Source organism: Pteropus vampyrus, unplaced genomic scaffold (genome assembly GCF_000151845.1).
Source record: "Pteropus vampyrus isolate Shadow unplaced genomic scaffold, Pvam_2.0 Scaffold671, whole genome shotgun sequence".
NCBI classification, from domain to species: Eukaryota; Metazoa; Chordata; class Mammalia; order Chiroptera; family Pteropodidae; genus Pteropus; species Pteropus vampyrus.
In genome coordinates, this window is record NW_011889452.1 from 51,057 (window position 1) to 68,437 (window position 17,381).

General features: G+C 52.9%; 2 protein-coding genes across 2 annotated transcripts in view; both read left to right on the forward strand.

Moving 5' to 3' along the window:
- DCHS1 (dachsous cadherin-related 1) overlaps positions 1–9,164 on the forward strand; it is a 19,770-nt gene extending 10,606 nt beyond the window's left edge. Inside the window, exons 10-21 of the mRNA XM_011385199.2 lie at positions 2–345; positions 439–678; positions 780–905; positions 1,535–1,744; positions 2,821–3,699; positions 3,824–3,937; positions 4,106–4,317; positions 4,406–4,560; positions 4,736–4,866; positions 4,982–5,265; positions 5,609–5,747; positions 6,083–9,164. Of these exons, the coding sequence (XP_011383501.1) occupies positions 2–345; positions 439–678; positions 780–905; positions 1,535–1,744; positions 2,821–3,699; positions 3,824–3,937; positions 4,106–4,317; positions 4,406–4,560; positions 4,736–4,866; positions 4,982–5,265; positions 5,609–5,747; positions 6,083–8,694 (5,446 nt within the window). The 3' untranslated portion in view covers positions 8,695–9,164. The remainder of the gene's footprint in view (position 1; positions 346–438; positions 679–779; positions 906–1,534; positions 1,745–2,820; positions 3,700–3,823; positions 3,938–4,105; positions 4,318–4,405; positions 4,561–4,735; positions 4,867–4,981; positions 5,266–5,608; positions 5,748–6,082) is intronic.
- A 659-nt stretch (positions 9,165–9,823) lies between these two features.
- Positions 9,824–17,051, forward strand: TPP1 (tripeptidyl peptidase 1). Its single transcript, XM_011385164.2, has 13 exons — positions 9,824–9,938; positions 10,054–10,125; positions 10,382–10,521; positions 12,042–12,192; positions 12,395–12,522; positions 12,671–12,849; positions 13,015–13,213; positions 13,363–13,551; positions 13,796–13,865; positions 14,304–14,424; positions 14,521–14,679; positions 14,853–14,978; positions 15,103–17,051. Exons 1-13 carry the CDS (start codon positions 9,895–9,897, stop codon positions 15,241–15,243), a joined length of 1,719 nt encoding a protein of 572 aa, XP_011383466.1. The 5' UTR covers positions 9,824–9,894; the 3' UTR covers positions 15,244–17,051.
- Positions 17,052–17,381: the final 330 nt, after the last annotated feature.

Here is a 17,381-nt window from a genome sequence, read left to right on the forward strand (position 1 = left end):
CTGCGCTGCGCCTGGATGCGCGCACCGGCGCGCTGAGCGCACCGCGAGGCCTGGACCGCGAGACCACGCCCGCCCTGTTATTGCTCGTGGAAGCCACCGACCGGCCAGCCAATGCCAGCCGCCGCCGCTCAGCGCGTGTCTCCGCGCGCGTCTTTGTTACGGACGAAAATGACAACGCACCGGTCTTCGCCTCGCCCTCACGTGTACGCCTTCCTGAAGATCAGCCGCCCGGTCCCGCGGCACTGCACGTAGTAGCCCGAGACCCGGACCTTGGCGAGGCCGCACGTGTAACCTATCGCCTGGCCGCTGGCGGGGACGGCTATTTCCGGCTACACTCGAGCACTGGTGAGTTGGGCCCGGTGGCTGGGGTCAAGGAGGATGTGATGATGCAGAGGGAATGTAGAAGTGTCCTTCCAACCTGCCCTACCGCTCACCTAGGAGCGCTGTCTGTGGTGAGGCCCCTGGACCGCGAACAGCGAGCTGAGCACATTCTGACTGTGGTGGCCTCAGATCACGGCTCCCCACCGCGCTCAGCCACGCAGCTCCTGTCTGTCAGTGTTGCTGATGTCAACGACGAAGCACCTGCTTTCCAGCAACAGGAGTACAGCGTCCTCTTGCGGGAGAACAGCCCGCCTGGCACATCTCTACTCACTCTGCAGGCTACGGACTCTGACCTGGGTAAGACCTGGGAGGATGAGTTGAGAGAGGAATGGACTGGGGCAAAAAGACAAATAATAGTATTTTACCATCTGCTCGCCCTCCATGCTGCCCCTCCTCAGGGTCCAATGGACAAGTGATATACGGAGGCATCTCTGGTGAAAGCTTCTCTCTAGACCCAGACACTGGGGTTCTCACAACTCTTCGGGCTCTAGATCGGGAGGAGCAGGAGGAGATCAACCTGACAGGTACATATTAACAGGACCCCAGAAGCCTGAGAGGTGTTGTAAACGCCAGTATTACATAGGCAGAACCCCCAAATTACCTTCTAGATGTTTCCACCCAATTACAGCACAGCTTCTCTTATATTTTTGGATCCTTTTGGGGAGTCTAGAGTTTGGCAGAGTGCAAGGTGAACTGACTTCTAGGCTATCACCAGTGTGATCATAAAACTGTCAAATGTCTAATGTCACAGCTGTGCCCTCTAGGATCCCCTCAGATCATACTGCAGACATTTGACAGAGGAGCATATTGTTATTTAGTACCAGAGAGGTGAAGTGAGTTGTTCAAGCTAACACAGCTTGGAAGTGGCAGAACTGGGACTTGAACCCAGATCTTTTGATACCTCATTTAGTGCCTTTTCTGTCACACCACTACTAGTCCAAGATGCATCCTGCATGTACCAATAACATCTCTGACATCTGTATATTTATGTATGCATGTCCACACATAGGCACCTATGTGCTTGTGGTATGTGGAGAGATGGACATTTTCTGGTTTGTGTGTACACCTGGTGAACATGAATGAACGCTCTGTGGTGTGAGCCTCTCCATGGGATGTGAGCAGGCTAGAGCTCATTAATTTTGCTTCCCTACAGTATATGCCCGGGACAGAGGATCGCCCCCACTGTTGACCCATGTTACAGTGCGAGTGGCCGTGGAGGATGAGAATGACCATGCCCCAACCTTTGGGAGTGCCCACCTCTCCCTGGAGGTACCCGAGGGCCAGGATCCCCAGACCCTTACCACACTGCGGGCCTCTGACCCAGATGTAGGAGCCAACGGGCAGCTGCAGTACCGCATTGTGGGTGAGAACCTTCCCACACCCACTAACCTAGCCCCCATGTGCCTAGTTCTACTTCTGTGTCCTATGTCAGACTCTGTCAGTGTGTTGGGGTTTCCATTTCTTTCTTTTATGGATTCCTTTTTCTTTCATGCATGTTATCTATGTCTCTGAGTGTCTCCTGTGCTTGTCCAGCTTATTTCCCTCTGCTTTTATGTTTGTTTCTTTTCTTTTTCTTTCTCGTCTCTCCCTGTAGAACAGTTGTTCTCAAACTTTTTGGTCTCAAGAACCCTTAACATTCTTAATTTTTTGAACTCTTTAAAGAGTTTTTGTTTATATGATATAATAGTGTGATATAGTATTATAAATATATAACAAACATATCAATATTCACTGTATTAGATCTAAAGCTGAGAAGATTATAAAATATTGCGAAGCAAGCCAATGAATTACACTGCTGTATTTCTGCATAGGTACAAGGAAGTGTTACGGTTTCATGTAACAATTTGTTGGACCGTAATGAGATTGCAAAGATTATAGTAGATGTAACTGAAGGTAAGCCAGCAAAAACAAACAAATCTCTGAAAACACACATATTTATGCTCTAAACTTTCTACCTAAAATATTCTAGAAGACACAAGAATACATAAGCACGTATTCCATTAACCATTCAGGTGATGATGTCATCACATGTCTTGTACAATCTGGACTCCACTGTACATTTTTTGAGATAATGAGAATGAAAAAGGCATATACTGTCTTAGTATTGCTATGAAAATAGTTTTGATCTAATGTACTCCTTTGAAAGAGTCTCAGAGGACTTCCAGGAGTTCCCAGACCATGCTCTGAGAACATCTGCTTTATAGTATCGTTCTTTACCTTCTGTGTTTCTTTTTCTTTCTCTGCCTTTATCCCAGTTTCTTTCTTGTGTGCATGTGCTCCTCCCACCCCACCCATCCCACCCACGCCGTTCTCTCTGTATGTGTCTCTCTCATCAACTTTTCTCTTTTCCTCTCATCTCTTTCATTCTTTGCTGTTGCCTATAAATCACTCCCATGGGCTGACACATGTATGTTTGTGTGTGCATGCCCTTTTCTGCAGATGGGGATCCATCAGGAGCCTTTCTCCTAGATCTGGTTTCTGGGGAATTTGGCACCATGAGGCCACTAGACCGGGAGGTGGAGCCAGCATTCCAGCTGCGGATAGAGGCCCAGGATGGAGGCCAGCCAGCTCTCAGTGCCACTCTGCTTGTGACAGTGACAGTGCTAGATGCCAATGACCATGCCCCAGCCTTTCCTGTGCCTGCCTACTCTGTGGAGGTGCCTGAGGATGCACCAGCAGGGACGCTCCTGCTGCAGCTACAGGCTCATGATCCTGATGCTGGGGCCAATGGCCATGTGACCTACTACCTGGGTGCAGGTGCAGCAGGAGCCTTCCTGCTAGAACCCAGCTCTGGGGAATTACGCACAGCCATAGCCCTAGACAGAGAGCAGTGTCCCAGCTATGCCTTTTCTGTGAGTGCGGTGGATGGTGCAGCTGCTGGGCCCCTGAGCACCACAGTGTCTGTCACCATCACGGTGCGTGACGTCAATGACCACGCACCCACCTTCCCCACCAGTCCCCTGAGGCTGCGCCTGCCCCGCCCTGGACCCAGCCTTAGCCCCCCAACCCTGGCTCTGGCCACTCTGCGAGCCGAAGACCGTGATGCTGGTGCCAATGCCTCCATCCTCTATCGGCTGGCAGGCACACCACCTCCCGGCACCACTGTGGACTCTTACACTGGTGAAATCCGTGTGGCCCGCTCCCCTGTAGCTGTGGGCCCCCAGGATCGTGTCCTCTTCATTGTGGCCACCGACCTTGGCCGTCCTGCTCGCTCTGCCACTGGCGTGGTCGTTATTGGGCTACAGGGGGAGTCTGAACGTGGACCCCGCTTTCCCCGGGCTAGTAGCGACGTTGCACTCCGTGAAAATGCACCTGCAGGTGGGTCCCAAACCATGTCTTCTAACCTTGGTTCTCTGCATCGGCTGGGGTTACTCATTCAAAATGACCCCCGGACTCTTTCAGTATAGTGCTCACAGTCCAACCAATACTATCCTTTCTGCAGGGACTCCCATTGCCTCCCCCAAGGCTGTCCATACAGGGGGCTCGAATGGACCAATCATCTACAGTATTCTCAGTGGGAATGAGAAAGGGACATTCTCCATCCAGCCTAGCACAGGTAAGCGGCAGGAGCAGAGGGCTCTGTGAAAGGACAGGTTCCTGGGGGAACTACCCTTTGGACCCAGGGAGGCTCTGGTAGGGGTGAGGCTGCCCTTGAGTAAGAGGCCTCAGAAAGGAAGGCCCCAGGGCAAGGAAGGGGCTGTCAGTGATGCATTTCGCCTCCCAGGAGCCATCACAGTTCGCTCAGCAGAGGGGCTAGATTTTGAGGCAAGCCCACGGCTGCGATTGGTGCTGCAGGCAGAGAGCAGAGGAGCCTTCGCCTTCTCCGTGCTGACCCTAACCCTGCAAGATGCCAATGACAATGCTCCCCGCTTCCTCCGGCCCCACTACGTGGCCTTCCTGCCTGAGTCTAGGCCCTTGGAGGGGCCCCTGCTGCAGGTATGGGATATGATGGGAAGATGGGGGGCAGGGGTGGTCTGACTTGTCTATGCCCAAGTTAGTGCCAGTAGCCTCCTACTCTCACCAGGTGGAAGCAGATGACCTGGATCAAGGCCCCAGTGGACAGATCTCCTACAGTTTGGCCGCATCCCAGCCAGCACGGGGATTGTTCCATGTAGACTCAGCCACGGGTACTATCACTACTACAGCTATCCTGGATCGTGAGATCTGGGCCGAAACACGGTGAGCCCTGGCTCCATAGACCCTGGGACCCCAATCTGGGTCCATCCAATTTCATGCCCTGCCTTGAATCTCCCTCAATATCTTGACCACATCCTGAGTCTCCCTAGCCCTTCCCAGGGTTCTCCCTTATGCCCAGGGCCCTGCCCCTGATTGTGCTTTCCCTTCATGTGTCCAGGCTGGTACTGATGGCCACAGACAGAGGAAGTCCAGCCCTGGTGGGCTCAGCTACTCTGACAGTGATGGTCATCGACACCAATGACAATCGCCCCACCATCCCCCAGCCCTGGGAGCTCCGAGTGTCCGAAGGTGAGGGCTGGGTAAAGTGAGAGGTACAAAGGGTAGTAGGGCAGCATCGTTCCCCACTTTGGGGCTCCAGAGGTGTCTGGGACCATGCCAGACACGTTTGTCCTGTGTATTGCAGATGCACTATTGGGCTCAGAGATTGCACAGGTCACAGGGAATGACGTGGATTCTGGACCGGTACTGTGGTATGCGCTGAGCTCGTCTGGGCCCCAGGATCCTTTCAGCGTAGGCCGCTATGGGGGCCGTGTCTCCCTCACAGGCCCCCTGGACTTTGAGCAGCGTGACCGCTACCACCTGCAGCTGCTGGCTCATGATGGACCTCATGAGGGCCATGCCAACCTCACGGTACTCGTGGAAGACATCAATGACAATGCACCTGCCTTCTCACAGAGCCTCTACCAGGTACCGGCACCCCAAGATGTCCTCACATCTGGGCCCAGGTTTGTTCATGTTGGAGAGAAATGAGGAGGCTGGAAGTCTGAGGTGGGCTGGACCTTAGAACTGACCTGGGGATAGCACCCTGGAGATGGGAGATCCCAACTAAATCAGCCTTGCAAGTCCTGGGAACTGTCCAGGTTCTTCGTCCTGTGCCCAGAAATGGAGGAAAGTGGGCAATTCAAATACTAAGGAGTATGGGTCCAAGCTGGAATGGATGTTAAGCGGGGCTCATGAGACCAAGCTCCAAAACACAGGCTGAGTGGGCAGCAGGGCTGCATGGCCATAAACATTTGTCCTCACACCTCAGGTGATGCTACTGGAGCACACGCCCCCAGGCAGTGCCATTCTCTCCGTCTCCGCCACTGACTGGGACTCGGGTGCCAATGGTCATATCTCCTACCACCTGGCTTCCCCTGCTGAGGGCTTCAGAGTTGACCCCAACAACGGTGCGTCCTTCCTAAGAATTGACCCTTTATCTTTAACTGTGTTGGGCCATATCCTGACCTCATTCCTAGAATTTCTTGCCCAAACCTAACTCCTGGATCTCAGACCCAGGGAGTGCATTTCCCCCCTTTTTTTCTATTTTAAGCCTTGTTCTGGCTGCACAAGTCAAAGCTGTTCCCTGAATCCTGGAGACCATCCCATAATCTCCAAATACACACAGGCCATTCTCTGGAATCTGACTTGTGAAGCCATTTCCTAGGCTCTGAAGGGGCACTTCCTCTGTTCACCCACAGCCTCTGCTGAATGCATGTTTCTCTCTATTCCCTTCTCATCTCAGGGACCTTGTTTACAACAGTGGGAACAGTGGCCTTGGGTCACGAAGGGCCAGGAGTGGTGGACGTGGTGCTGGAAGCAAGAGATCATGGGATTCCAGGCCGGGCAGCACAAGCCGCGGTGCATGTGCAGCTGCAGGACCAGAACGACCACACCCCGAGCTTCACATTGCCACACTACCGTGTGGCTGTGACTGAGGATCTGCCTCCTGGTTCCACCCTGCTCACCCTGGAGGCCACAGATGCTGACGGAAGCCGCACGCATGCCACTGTGGACTACAGTATCATCAGTGGCAACCGGGGCCGAGTCTTCCAGCTGGAACCCCGGCTTGCTGAAGCTGGGGAGAGTGGTGGACTAGGCCCCCGTGTACTGGGCTGCCTGGTGCTGCTTGAGCCTCTAGACTTTGAAAGCCTAACCCAGTACAATTTAACTGTGGCCGCAGCTGACCGGGGACAGCCACCTCGCAGCACAGCCGTGCCTGTCACTGTCACCATACTGGATGTCAACGACAACCCACCTGTCTTTACCCGAACGTCTTACCATGTGGCAGTGCCTGAGGACACACCTGTTGGAGCTGAGCTCCTGTATGTGGAGGCCTCTGATGCTGACCTGGGCCCTCATGGCCTCGTGAGTTTCACCCTTAGCTCAGGTGACCCTTCCGGGCTCTTTGAGCTGGAAGAGAGCTCAGGTGCCTTGCGACTGGCCCGCCCCTTGGACTGTGAGACCCAGGCTCAACATCAGCTTGTAGTTCAAGCTGCTGACCCTGCGGGGGCACACTTTGCTCTGGCACCAGTGACCATTGAGGTCCAGGATGTGAATGACTATGGCCCTGCTTTCCCACTGAGCTTGCTCAGCACCAGCCTGGCAGAGAACCAGCCTCCAGGCACTCTTGTGACCACTCTGCATGCGATTGATGGGGATGCTGGGGCTTTTGGGAGGCTCCGCTACAGCCTATTGGAGGCTGGGCCAGGGCCTGAGGGACGGGAGGTATTTGCACTGAACAGCTCAACAGGGGAGTTGCGGGCACGAGTGGCCTTCGACTATGAGCACACAGGAAGCTTCCAGCTGCTGGTGGGTGCTGCTGATGCTGGGAATCTCTCAGCTTCGGTTACTGTATCAGTGCTGGTAACAGGCGAGGATGAGTATGACCCAGTATTCCTGGCTCCAGCTTTCCACTTCCAAGTGCCAGAAGGTGCCAGGCGTGGCCACAGCCTGGGTCATGTACAGGCCACAGATGAGGATGGAGGCGCTGATGGCCTGGTGCTCTATTCCCTTGCCACCTCTTCCCCCTACTTTGGTATCAACCAGACTACGGGTGTCTTGTACCTGCGGGTGGACAGCCGGGCACCAGGCAGTGGAACAAGCCCCTCTGGGAGTGGGGGCCGGACCCGGCGTGAGGCACCTCGGGAGCTGAGGCTGGAGGTGGTGGCACGGGGGCCTCTGCCTGGTTCTCGGAGTGCCACAGTGCCTGTGACTGTGGATATCACCCACACTGCACTGGGCCTGGCACCTGACCTCAACCTGCTATTGGTGGGGGCTGTGGCAGCCTCCCTGGGAGTAGTGGTGGTGCTAGCACTGGCTGCCCTGGTCCTAGGTCTGGTGCGGGCCCGTAGCCGAAAGATGGAGGCAGCACCTGGCCCAATGTCCCAGGCAGCACCTCTGGCCAGTGGCTCCCTGCAGAAACTGGGCCGAGAGCCACCCAGCCCACTGCCCTCAGAGCACCTGTATCACCAGACTCTCCCTAGCTACAGTGGGCCTGGAGCTGGAGGTCCTTACCCCCGGGGTGGCTCCCTGGACCCTTCACATTCAAGTGGCCGAGGCTCAGCAGAGGCTGCGGAGGATGACGAGATCCGCATGATCAACGAGTTCCCCCGTGTGGCTAGTGTGGCCTCCTCCCTGGCTGCCCGTGGTCCTGACTCAGGCATTCAGCAGGATGCAGATGGACTGAGTGACACATCCTGTGAGCCACCTGCCCCTGACACCTGGTATAAGGGCCGCAAGGCAGGGCTACTGCTGCCGGGTGCAGGAGCCACTCTGTACCGAGAAGAGGGCCCCCCAGCCACTGCCACAGCCTTCCTGGGGGGCTGTGGTCTGAGCCCTGCACCCACTGGGGACTATGGTTTCCCAGCAGATGGCAAGCCATGCGTGGCAGGTGCACTGACGGCCATTGTAGCTGGTGAGGAAGAGCTCCGTGGCAGTTATAACTGGGACTACCTGCTGAGCTGGTGCCCTCAGTTCCAGCCACTGGCCAGTGTCTTCACAGAGATCGCCCGGCTCAAGGATGAAGCTCGGCCATGTCCCCCAGCTCCTCGTATTGACCCACCACCCCTCATCACTGCCGTGGCCCACCCAGGAGCCAAGTCTGTGCCCCCTAAGCCAGCCAACACGGCTGCAACCCGGGCCATCTTCCCACCGACCTCTCACCGCTCCCCCATCAGCCATGAAGGCTCCTTGTCCTCAGCTGCCATGTCCCCCAGCTTCTCACCCTCACTGTCTCCTCTGGCTGCTCGCTCACCCGTTGTCTCGCCATTTGGGGTGGCCCAGGGCCCCTCAGCCTCAGCACTCAGCGCAGAGTCCAGCCTGGAGCCACCGGATGACACGGAGCTGCACATCTAGCTGTGGTCCAGGCTGGGCCCCGACCTGGGACGCGTACAGTGTCCCCAATGCAGGCCTTATCTGAGCCTGCCCTGGGCAGCCTCGGACCATAGTTGGCCACAGGGGAGACCAGCTCCCTATCCCAAACTCCTCCAGTGGGGGCAGGTCCTACATCTCACCCCAGCCCTGTCAGAGTACCAGCACTACAGAGGCCCTGTGGGGCACTGACCTGTGGCCGGGTCCAATGTGGGGAGAAGTATGAAGGAGGCAGGAGCCCTGGGTTCTCTTCAGTGAGGGCTTCCTGCCCTGCACCAGCATCCTGAGATGGAGCTGAGACTTTATTTATTGGGGGGGTAGGAGGGATGGGGAAAGTCCTCAAACCTATTTGGGCCCAGCTCCTTTGGGTTCCATTGACACCCCTGCCCCTGCCCAGAACCAAGTGCCAATTCTCACTCTGGAGCCTTAATAAACTGCAGTTTGTATCCAGCGTCCGGCTTCGTTCTGTGGGGACCAGAGGGATGGCAGGGTAGGAATGGCACAGGGAGCCATCTCACTGCAATCGACCTTTCCCTCTAACACAGGCAGGAGGCCAGGAAGAAGGCAGACAGTGACCAAGGGAGAGATTGGTTGGGTGGGGAGCGATCTTAGGGATGACCAGCTCTAGGCCTGAGGGTCTTCAAGGAGGTAGGGGTGGATACAGGAGTAGCTAAGTCGTTTATTGTGTTTTTCTTGGAGCCACCATATATTCACATATAATAGAAATTCACATTTGTTGAGACATTGCCATCAGGTTGTCTGCTGAGCAATTTGCTTGCTGTATCTGTAAATATTCACTACAACCCTATGAGACAGACTACTTTTAATATAACATTGTATTCTGTTATGAATACAATGAAGAAAACTGGGCTCTGGGAGCCTAGGCGACTTTCCTGATATCATATAGCTAGGAAGAACCTGGGTTAGTGGGTCTGTGGGGCGCCGGGGCACCTTTCTTAAGCCCTCCTAAACGCTGTGTTAAGTCCTGGCTGGACAACCCCAGCAAGGGGGTGAAGCACAGGGCTTAACCCAGTGCTTTAAGGAGCCAGAGGGAGAATCCGAGGGGCAGCTCCACCCATTCCCCAGCACCCAGGACCGCCCACTTGAGGGAGGGGCCAGCACGGTCTCTAGTTTCTGGGCAGAAGGCTGGTAGCTGTAGACTGTAGGGCTCATGTGATTCATCACATGACAGCGGATCATCGGAAAGGCGGAATGGGACTCATAGCCTGGTGAGAAATTAGGAGGCCCTGGAAGAAGGAGATCACTTTGGAGGGAGTATATATTGGAGGGTGGGTACACAATGACAGTCCAGCTCCTGCTAAAACCCACCTGCCGTCTCTGCAGCCTGCTAGGGCTCCTAGCCCTCATCGTCGCAGGCAAATGCAGTTACAGCCCCGAGCCTGACCAGCAGCGGACGTGAGTTGATTTAACACTGACTGCCCCCTTTCCCATGCTCTATCCTGCACCCATTGTCCTGCTCCTAGCCTCCTTCACCCCCTTACCAGCTCCTGGTACCCCTTCCATAGTCTCATTCCCAGATTCCCAGGCTGTGAGCCATTTCTGCTTCTGGGATCCTACTCAAGGTCATTGCACCTAATCCTGAACCTTCCATGACTACTATTTCCCATCGCCACCCTAACAATGACCGTGTTCCTGACCCCTGACGCTGCAGGCTGCCCCCAGGCTGGGCGTCTTTGGGCCGAGCAGACCCTGAGGAAGAGCTGATTCTCACCTTTGCCCTGAGACAGCAGAACCTGGAAAGACTGTCCAAGTTGGTGCAGGCTGTATCGGATCCCCGCTCTCCTCGCTACGGTGCTTGTCGGGACTGGGTGGGGGATGTGGGATGCAGTGGAGGGACACAGGGCTGGGCTGAGCCTGGAACAGTGCTTATCACGTCAGGGTCGTGCTCTCAGTGCCTGTCAAAGGGGTGATATAGAGCAGATGAATGACAGTGGCTCTCACTGAAGCATTTTTGAATAAAAAAGTGAACTGGAGCTAAACTGTCCCACACTAACTCATATATTTCCTCGAAAACTTTTCACCTGGGTTCGTCAGGCTAGAAACCTAAAAGTGGATGTAGTTAAGAGCACAAGCTTTATGAATCAGATCTGGATTCAGCTATCAGACAAATAGGGATGTAGCATCTAGTACAGATGCTTCTCTGTTTACAGTGGGGTTACATCCCGATAAACCTATCATAAGTTGAAAATATTAAGTCAAAAATGGATTTAATTTTTGACTTAAAGGTTGGGGACTGCTGCTCTGGAGTACCAGTTGTTTATACTTTCACGACTGTGTGCCTGACTGAGAGCTGTGGCGCACTGCCACCACCCAGCATCAGGAGAGAGAATTGTACCACACATGCTAGCCCAGGAAATGATAAAAATTCAGAATTTGAGGAATGGTTTCTATGGAATGCATATTGGTCTTGCACCATTGTAAAGTCAACAAATTGTTAATCATAATTCAGGGACCATCTGTACACCTAGATGCTCATTGGCTCAAATTCCTCCCCCACCCTCAAGTCCACTCTCATTTCCTTCTCCATTCAAACACTGAAACTGTCAGTTCCAACTCTGAAATAACTTTCGGAGTAGTCCACGTCTCACCACTTCTCCCTTGTTGCTACCAACCCAGTTGTTTATTCTCTCGCCTGGCTACTGCCCAGACCCTTGTCTCTTCCCCTCTACCCGACTCCCCACTCTCCTCCCTACTCTGCTCCAAAACAGTCAATGTTTTGCTTCAGTGGTCAAGCTGGATTGTGTCCTTCTCCTGCTTGAAACTCTTCGTGGTGGGGAGAAGAGTGGTGTGTGTGCAGGGAGCACTCTCAGATGAACCTAGGAGGCGAGTACTAGTATTTGTGGCTCCAAACAGGAAAACAGTGATTTGCCATCATATTAAGCTTAAAATTAACAAGTATGAAAATTTGAGCTAAATTAGATGTCATCTCATAATTGGCTCCAAACATTTTGAAAACTTTCATTGGAGATAAAATGGACAGTTTTAATTATGAGCCTCATCTGTTTTTCACGATCATGGCAGTGCATGCTGTGGTGCAGCATTTGTAACCTAATAGCCTTAGGATAAATCCATATTCCTGGCTCTGGCATTCCTAGTCTCTCCGGCCTTTTCTCCTCTGGGCCCCCCAATATAAGCTGCACCAGCCTACCTTTTTCTGCAACGGCCTAACTTTTTGCTAGAAAGTTCCTACTCATCCCTCAAGACCCTGCGCCAGGCTTCCTGGGAAATTCCACTGTCTCTTGGTTGAAGTCAAAAAAAGGCAACTTGGAAAAGCAATGAATGAAGGCAGAAACCTCTATGAATCCCTACAGGAAAATACCTGACCCTGGAGGATGTGGCTGAACTGGTCCGGCCATCACCACTTACCCTCCGCACGGTCCAAAAATGGCTCTTGGCGGCTGGAGCCTGGAACTGCCACTCAGTGACCACACAGGATTTTCTGACCTGCCGGATGAGTGTCCGGTAAGAGGGAATGATTGCCCCATGGAGGGGACCAATCATGTCATCAGTCACCCCAATTGGAGGGAGCTCAGAGCTTGCTGGGGGCTGTAGCTGAGAGCTAACGCATGGGGAGATGACAACTAACTGCCCAGTGATGCTCAGGCAGCCTCCTCTGCTCCATTCCATGCTTTCTGACCTCTGTTCTCTGATCTCTGACCTCCAGACAGGCAGAACTGCTGCTCTCTGGGGCTGAGTTTCATCGCTATGTGGGGGGACCTACAAAGACCCATGCTGTAAGGTCTCCACGTCCCTACCAGCTTCCGAAGGCCTTGGCCCCCCATGTGGACTTTGGTAACATCCAGTGGGGTTGGTGGGATTGGGGCAGGGAGAGCCAGGGGCTGGAGAAGTTTAGATGCCATGGAGAGGTTCAGGAAGTAGGGTCTCAGTAAAGTGGGAATTGAAGTCGAAAAGATACCCTCAAACCTGATTTTCCCCACAGTGGGGGGGCTGCACCGCTTTCCCCCCACATCATCCTTGAGACAACGCCCTGAGCCACAGGTGGCAGGGGCTATTGGCCTGCACCTGGGAGTGACCCCATCCGTGATCCGTGAGCGATACAACCTGACAGCACAAGATGTGGGCTCTGGCACAACCAACAACAGCCAAGCCTGTGCCCAGGTGAGCCAAGCAGGAGCCCCAGAGTCCTCACAGCCTCCTCAGGGAGCCTGACCAGCTTGGGGCCTGCTCTTATTCCCTGTCCTGTGATCTGGGACAGAATCTCCTGTCCTGACCCCTGGGGCTACATCCTCTGATCCATGATATGTGCTCTGATTCCCTCTCTAGTTCCTGGAGCAGTATTTCCATGACTCGGACCTGGCTGAGTTCATGCGCCTCTTTGGTGGGAACTTTGCACACCAGGAATCAGTAGCCCGTGTGGTCGGACAACAGGGCCAAGGCTGGGCTGGGATTGAGGCCAGTCTAGATGTGCAGTACCTGATGAGTGCTGGTGCCAACATCTCCACCTGGGTCTACAGTAGCCCTGGTACTGCCAAGGGGACTGATTGGCGGGGAGAGGGGTAGCGATGAGTGTTGATCTCTGTTTTCCTAAGGGAATTCAGTGAGCTAGAGGGAGGTTCTAACAACCCCCCAAATGACTGCCCTTTGTGCCCCCCTCCCCCCAAAAAAACCCAGGCCGTCATGAATCACAGGAGCCCTTCCTGCAGTGGCTCCTGCTGCTCAGTAATGAGTCAGCCCTGCCACCTGTGCACACTGTGAGCTACGGAGATGATGAGGACTCTCTCAGCAGCACCTACATCCAGCGGGTCAACACCGAGTTCATGAAGGCTGCTGCTCGGGGTCTTACCCTGCTCTTTGCCTCAGGTGACCTCCTACTGTGAACCTAGACCCTCCACCCATCCACCCAATCTGGAAGCTTTTACCCCATACTGACCCCTGAACCTGATCTCTGACTCATAATCTGAACTTGACTGAAACCACTGACATGACCTCTAAACTCTGACCACTTGCAGTAATGACTAACACTTGCATTTCCTCTCTTACATCCGAGCCTACATACCGGGCTCTAACCAATTAATCTGAGAGCTAAACTTGGTCTCTATCCCAGGTGACAGTGGGGCTGGGTGTTGGTCTACCTCTGGAAGACACCAGTTCCGTCCCAGCTTCCCTGCCTCCAGGTAAACATCCCACCCCACCACTTATCTGTGACCACCAACCTTTCATCTGTGGCCTCACGATCTGGAACCTTTTCCTTGACCCCCACCAGGCGCTCCCATGGCTCAGCCTTAGCTTTGTCTGCCCTGGTTGCTGCATTCCCGTCTTCTTCCTCTGGGTCCCAGGCCCCAAGTCTCCTGAGTAGGACACAGTTCCCAGTGTTGCTCTTCCTCAGTCTCCAGGCATTTTAGTGGAAGATTTTGTGGGTATTCTGTAGGGAAAGTGTGTAGTCACCTAAAGCCATGCCTTGAGAGCTCAAAACCTCTTAGTCATTCCCATGTACATGCTTCCCCACAGAGTCCAGCCCCTCTAGCAAGACCCAGGCCATACTCACCCATCCCCACACACTTTGGAGGTGTCCCTGGGGCCCCTATAATTTGAGTGCTATCTTCTGCCCTCAGCCCCTATGTTACCACGGTGGGAGGCACATCATTCCAGAATCCTTTCCGAGTCACAAGTGAGATTGTTGACTATATCAGTGGTGGTGGTTTCAGCAATGTGTTCCCACGCCCTTCATACCAGGTATGTGTAGTGTATGTTTGTGTGGACGGATGAGAGGGGGAGGAGGGCAGGAATCCTCAGTTCAGGAGACAATACTTACTCAACAATGCCTTTCAGGAGGAAGCTGTAACCCAGTTCCTGAGCTCCAGCCCCCACTTGCCACCATCCAGTTACTTCAATGCCAGTGGCCGTGCCTACCCAGATGTGGCTGCACTCTCTGATGGCTACTGGGTGGTCAGCAACCACGTACCCATTCCATGGGTTTCGGGCACCTCGGTGAGAATCAGCCTGGCTCCAAACCTTCAGGAACTACCCTCAGCCTCTACCCCCAAGACCTTGTACTGAGGATCCCTGACTCCTCAGAGACCTCTGATCTTTTTAAAACTCCCTCCCCAAAAGTCTAATCACTCCTGCATCCCTAATTTCTACTTGTACCCTCACCTATGCAGGCCTCTACTCCAGTGTTTGGAGGGCTCCTATCCCTGATAAATGAACACAGAATCCTCAGTGGCCACCCCCCTCTTGGCTTTCTCAACCCAAGGCTCTACCAGCAGCGTGGGGCAGGACTCTTTGATGTGAGTGTGAAAGGGAAGGGTGTGGACATTTTCATGAGTATGGGATGTGAATACAGGATGAGAGGATGTAGTCTATTAGTGCTGGTACCAGCAGGTCCAGATCTGATGCCCACCTTCTCCCTAGGTAACCCGTGGCTGCCATGAGTCCTGTCTGAATGAAGAGGTGCAGGGTCAAGGTTTCTGCTCTGGCCCTGGCTGGGATCCTGTGACAGGCTGGGGAACACCCAACTTCCCAGCTCTGCTGAAGACATTAATCAACCCTTGAGAGTGGACCTGCCCTTTGCCCCACAGCTGCTGGCTTGTTTCCTTATTCTGCACTGTTGGAAGCCTTGCTGAACCTTCACCTGTTGACTGCTGCAGACAGCTTATCTCCCTAACCCTGAAGTGCTATGAGTGTGACTAGACTCTCACACCTAACCCTGCTCCATCATACTCAGGTCTCCCTACTCCTTCCTGCCTCAGGTTCCTCTATAGATACTATAACCAGTACTATTTGGGAGCATCTCCCAACCCACCCACTCGCCCTCATTTCTTCTTTCTCTTTGCAACCAGGCTTTTGCAAAGTGTTGTCAACAGTCTCTATGAACATGATTTCACTTCATGTTTGCTCCTCAATTCATTGCGATGAGGCTTCTGCTCTTTTTTATTCTTTCCTCTGCTGACGCTGAAAAACAATGGCCTCCTTGCTGCTTCATCCAGTGCACACTTCCCAATCTTTGTTTTATGACCCTATCATAGTTGCCTACTCCGTCTCCTTCCAGGGCTTAACTTCTTCTCTGACCATCCTCTCCTCCTCCTCCTCCTCCTCTGCTTCCTCATTGAATGTTGGTGTACTTTATTGCTCCACCCTTAGTTTTTCGCTCTTCTCACTCTACGCATTGTCCCCTAGAACAAGTCACTGATTGGCATCCACAGCCATCGCCATCTCACTAAATCAGACTTTCTACCCAACAGTGATTGATACCTCAAAAGCAAGATGTGTGATACGCAACACTTCATTTCTCTCCCTCCTTCTTAATATCACTGTTCTCTTTTGTTTTTTGTTTGTTTGTTTGATACTATGCTGCTTCCAGCCAAGCCAGAGACCCAACTGTTATTCTAGACTATTTTCTTCACCTCCCTCCCCCACCACCTTCAGTTAAGTCCTACTGACTTTACCTCTTAATTATATCTTTATGAATCCACGAGTCCTACCAATTACATTTCTTACGTATATCTAGAACTCATCTACGTCTCTCCATCTTCATTGCTACTACATTAGCTTAGAGCCATATTCTCTCTCCTTTGAATTGTAAAAGGTCCTTGCAAAAAACGACCTTCCTGCCCTTCCCTAAACCATCTCCCAGAGTAAAATGAAAATCCCATCAGGTCATTTACTTCATTAAGACCCTTCAAAGATCACTGGATAAATTTGAGGCTTTTTATCATGACTCACAAACCTGGTCACTTCCTTGCTTTTTGTTCCCAAGTAACAAATTGTTTATCCTCCTCTGCTCTCCCCCATACACATTCTTTCACTTTTGCTCAAGATATTCTGTACCCTTTATCCCTGATTCTCCTTGCTTGGTTAATTTCCAGGATTCTTTCCAGATTCAGTTCAGAAGCCACCTTCTCTTGTGAACCTTTGGCTTCCTGAAACTAGTTGATTTGGGTATGGCACAAAATCCTAGATTTTTGAAACCAAGACTGTTTGATTCTTGTTTCTGATCTAGACTAGGGGAGAGCCTTGGGAAAATAAGTTCTTCTCCCTAAGCCTTTTTCTCACCTGTTAAGTGGAGATATCAATACCTGCCTCTCATAATAATCAGTGAATAATTAAATGGAATAAAGGTGATAGAGTATCTGACACACAGAAGTAGGAAGCAGGTGTTAGTTCCCTTCCGCCCTTGCGCACTGTGTCTACCTCTAATATTGTAACTCCATCGTAGAATTGAAATTGCCAGTTGACCTGTTTGCCTCCCTAAGATTGTTGGTGCCTAGAGGAGTAGAATCTTGTTTTATTTAACTTTATTCCCAGGCCCTAGCTCAGGATTGGCAAATAGGAAATAAATGTTTGCTACATTGAAAACCTCATTTTAACGCGCTGTGATTTTGTATATTATTTACTCAGGCCGAAACACCTCCATCCTCATCTACAGTAGCAACTGTGTGCGCTCACCTCCAGCCCTCACTTTCGGGCAGCTGGCTGGAAGGTGGGGTTTCCACCTCCACCACGAACCCTTAAAAGGCTGAGTAAGGGAACTAGAAAGGTTGCAGACTGGCAGACAACCGGTGGTCGAGGGGTGTCGGGCCGATGAGCCCAAAGCAAGGTCTTTAGGTGTCAGTCTGAATGCGACTCCCACACCGGGAAAAGCGCCCTCGACATTCCAGGAAACGTCTGCGCCCAGCGCGATTCTCCAGGAT

Excerpts from the sequence above, each read along its gene's own strand:
- TPP1 (XM_011385164.2), top strand. The coding sequence starts at position 9,895 with ATGACAGCGGATCATCGGAAAGGCGGAATGGGACTCATAGCCTG. Across the intron at positions 9,939-10,053 it reads GGAATGGGACTCATAGCCTG|CCTGCTAGGGCTCCTAGCCC; the intron begins GTGAGAAATTAG and ends CCGTCTCTGCAG. Across the intron at positions 13,214-13,362 it reads CTGGGTCTACAGTAGCCCTG|GCCGTCATGAATCACAGGAG; the intron begins GTACTGCCAAGG and ends AAAAAAACCCAG.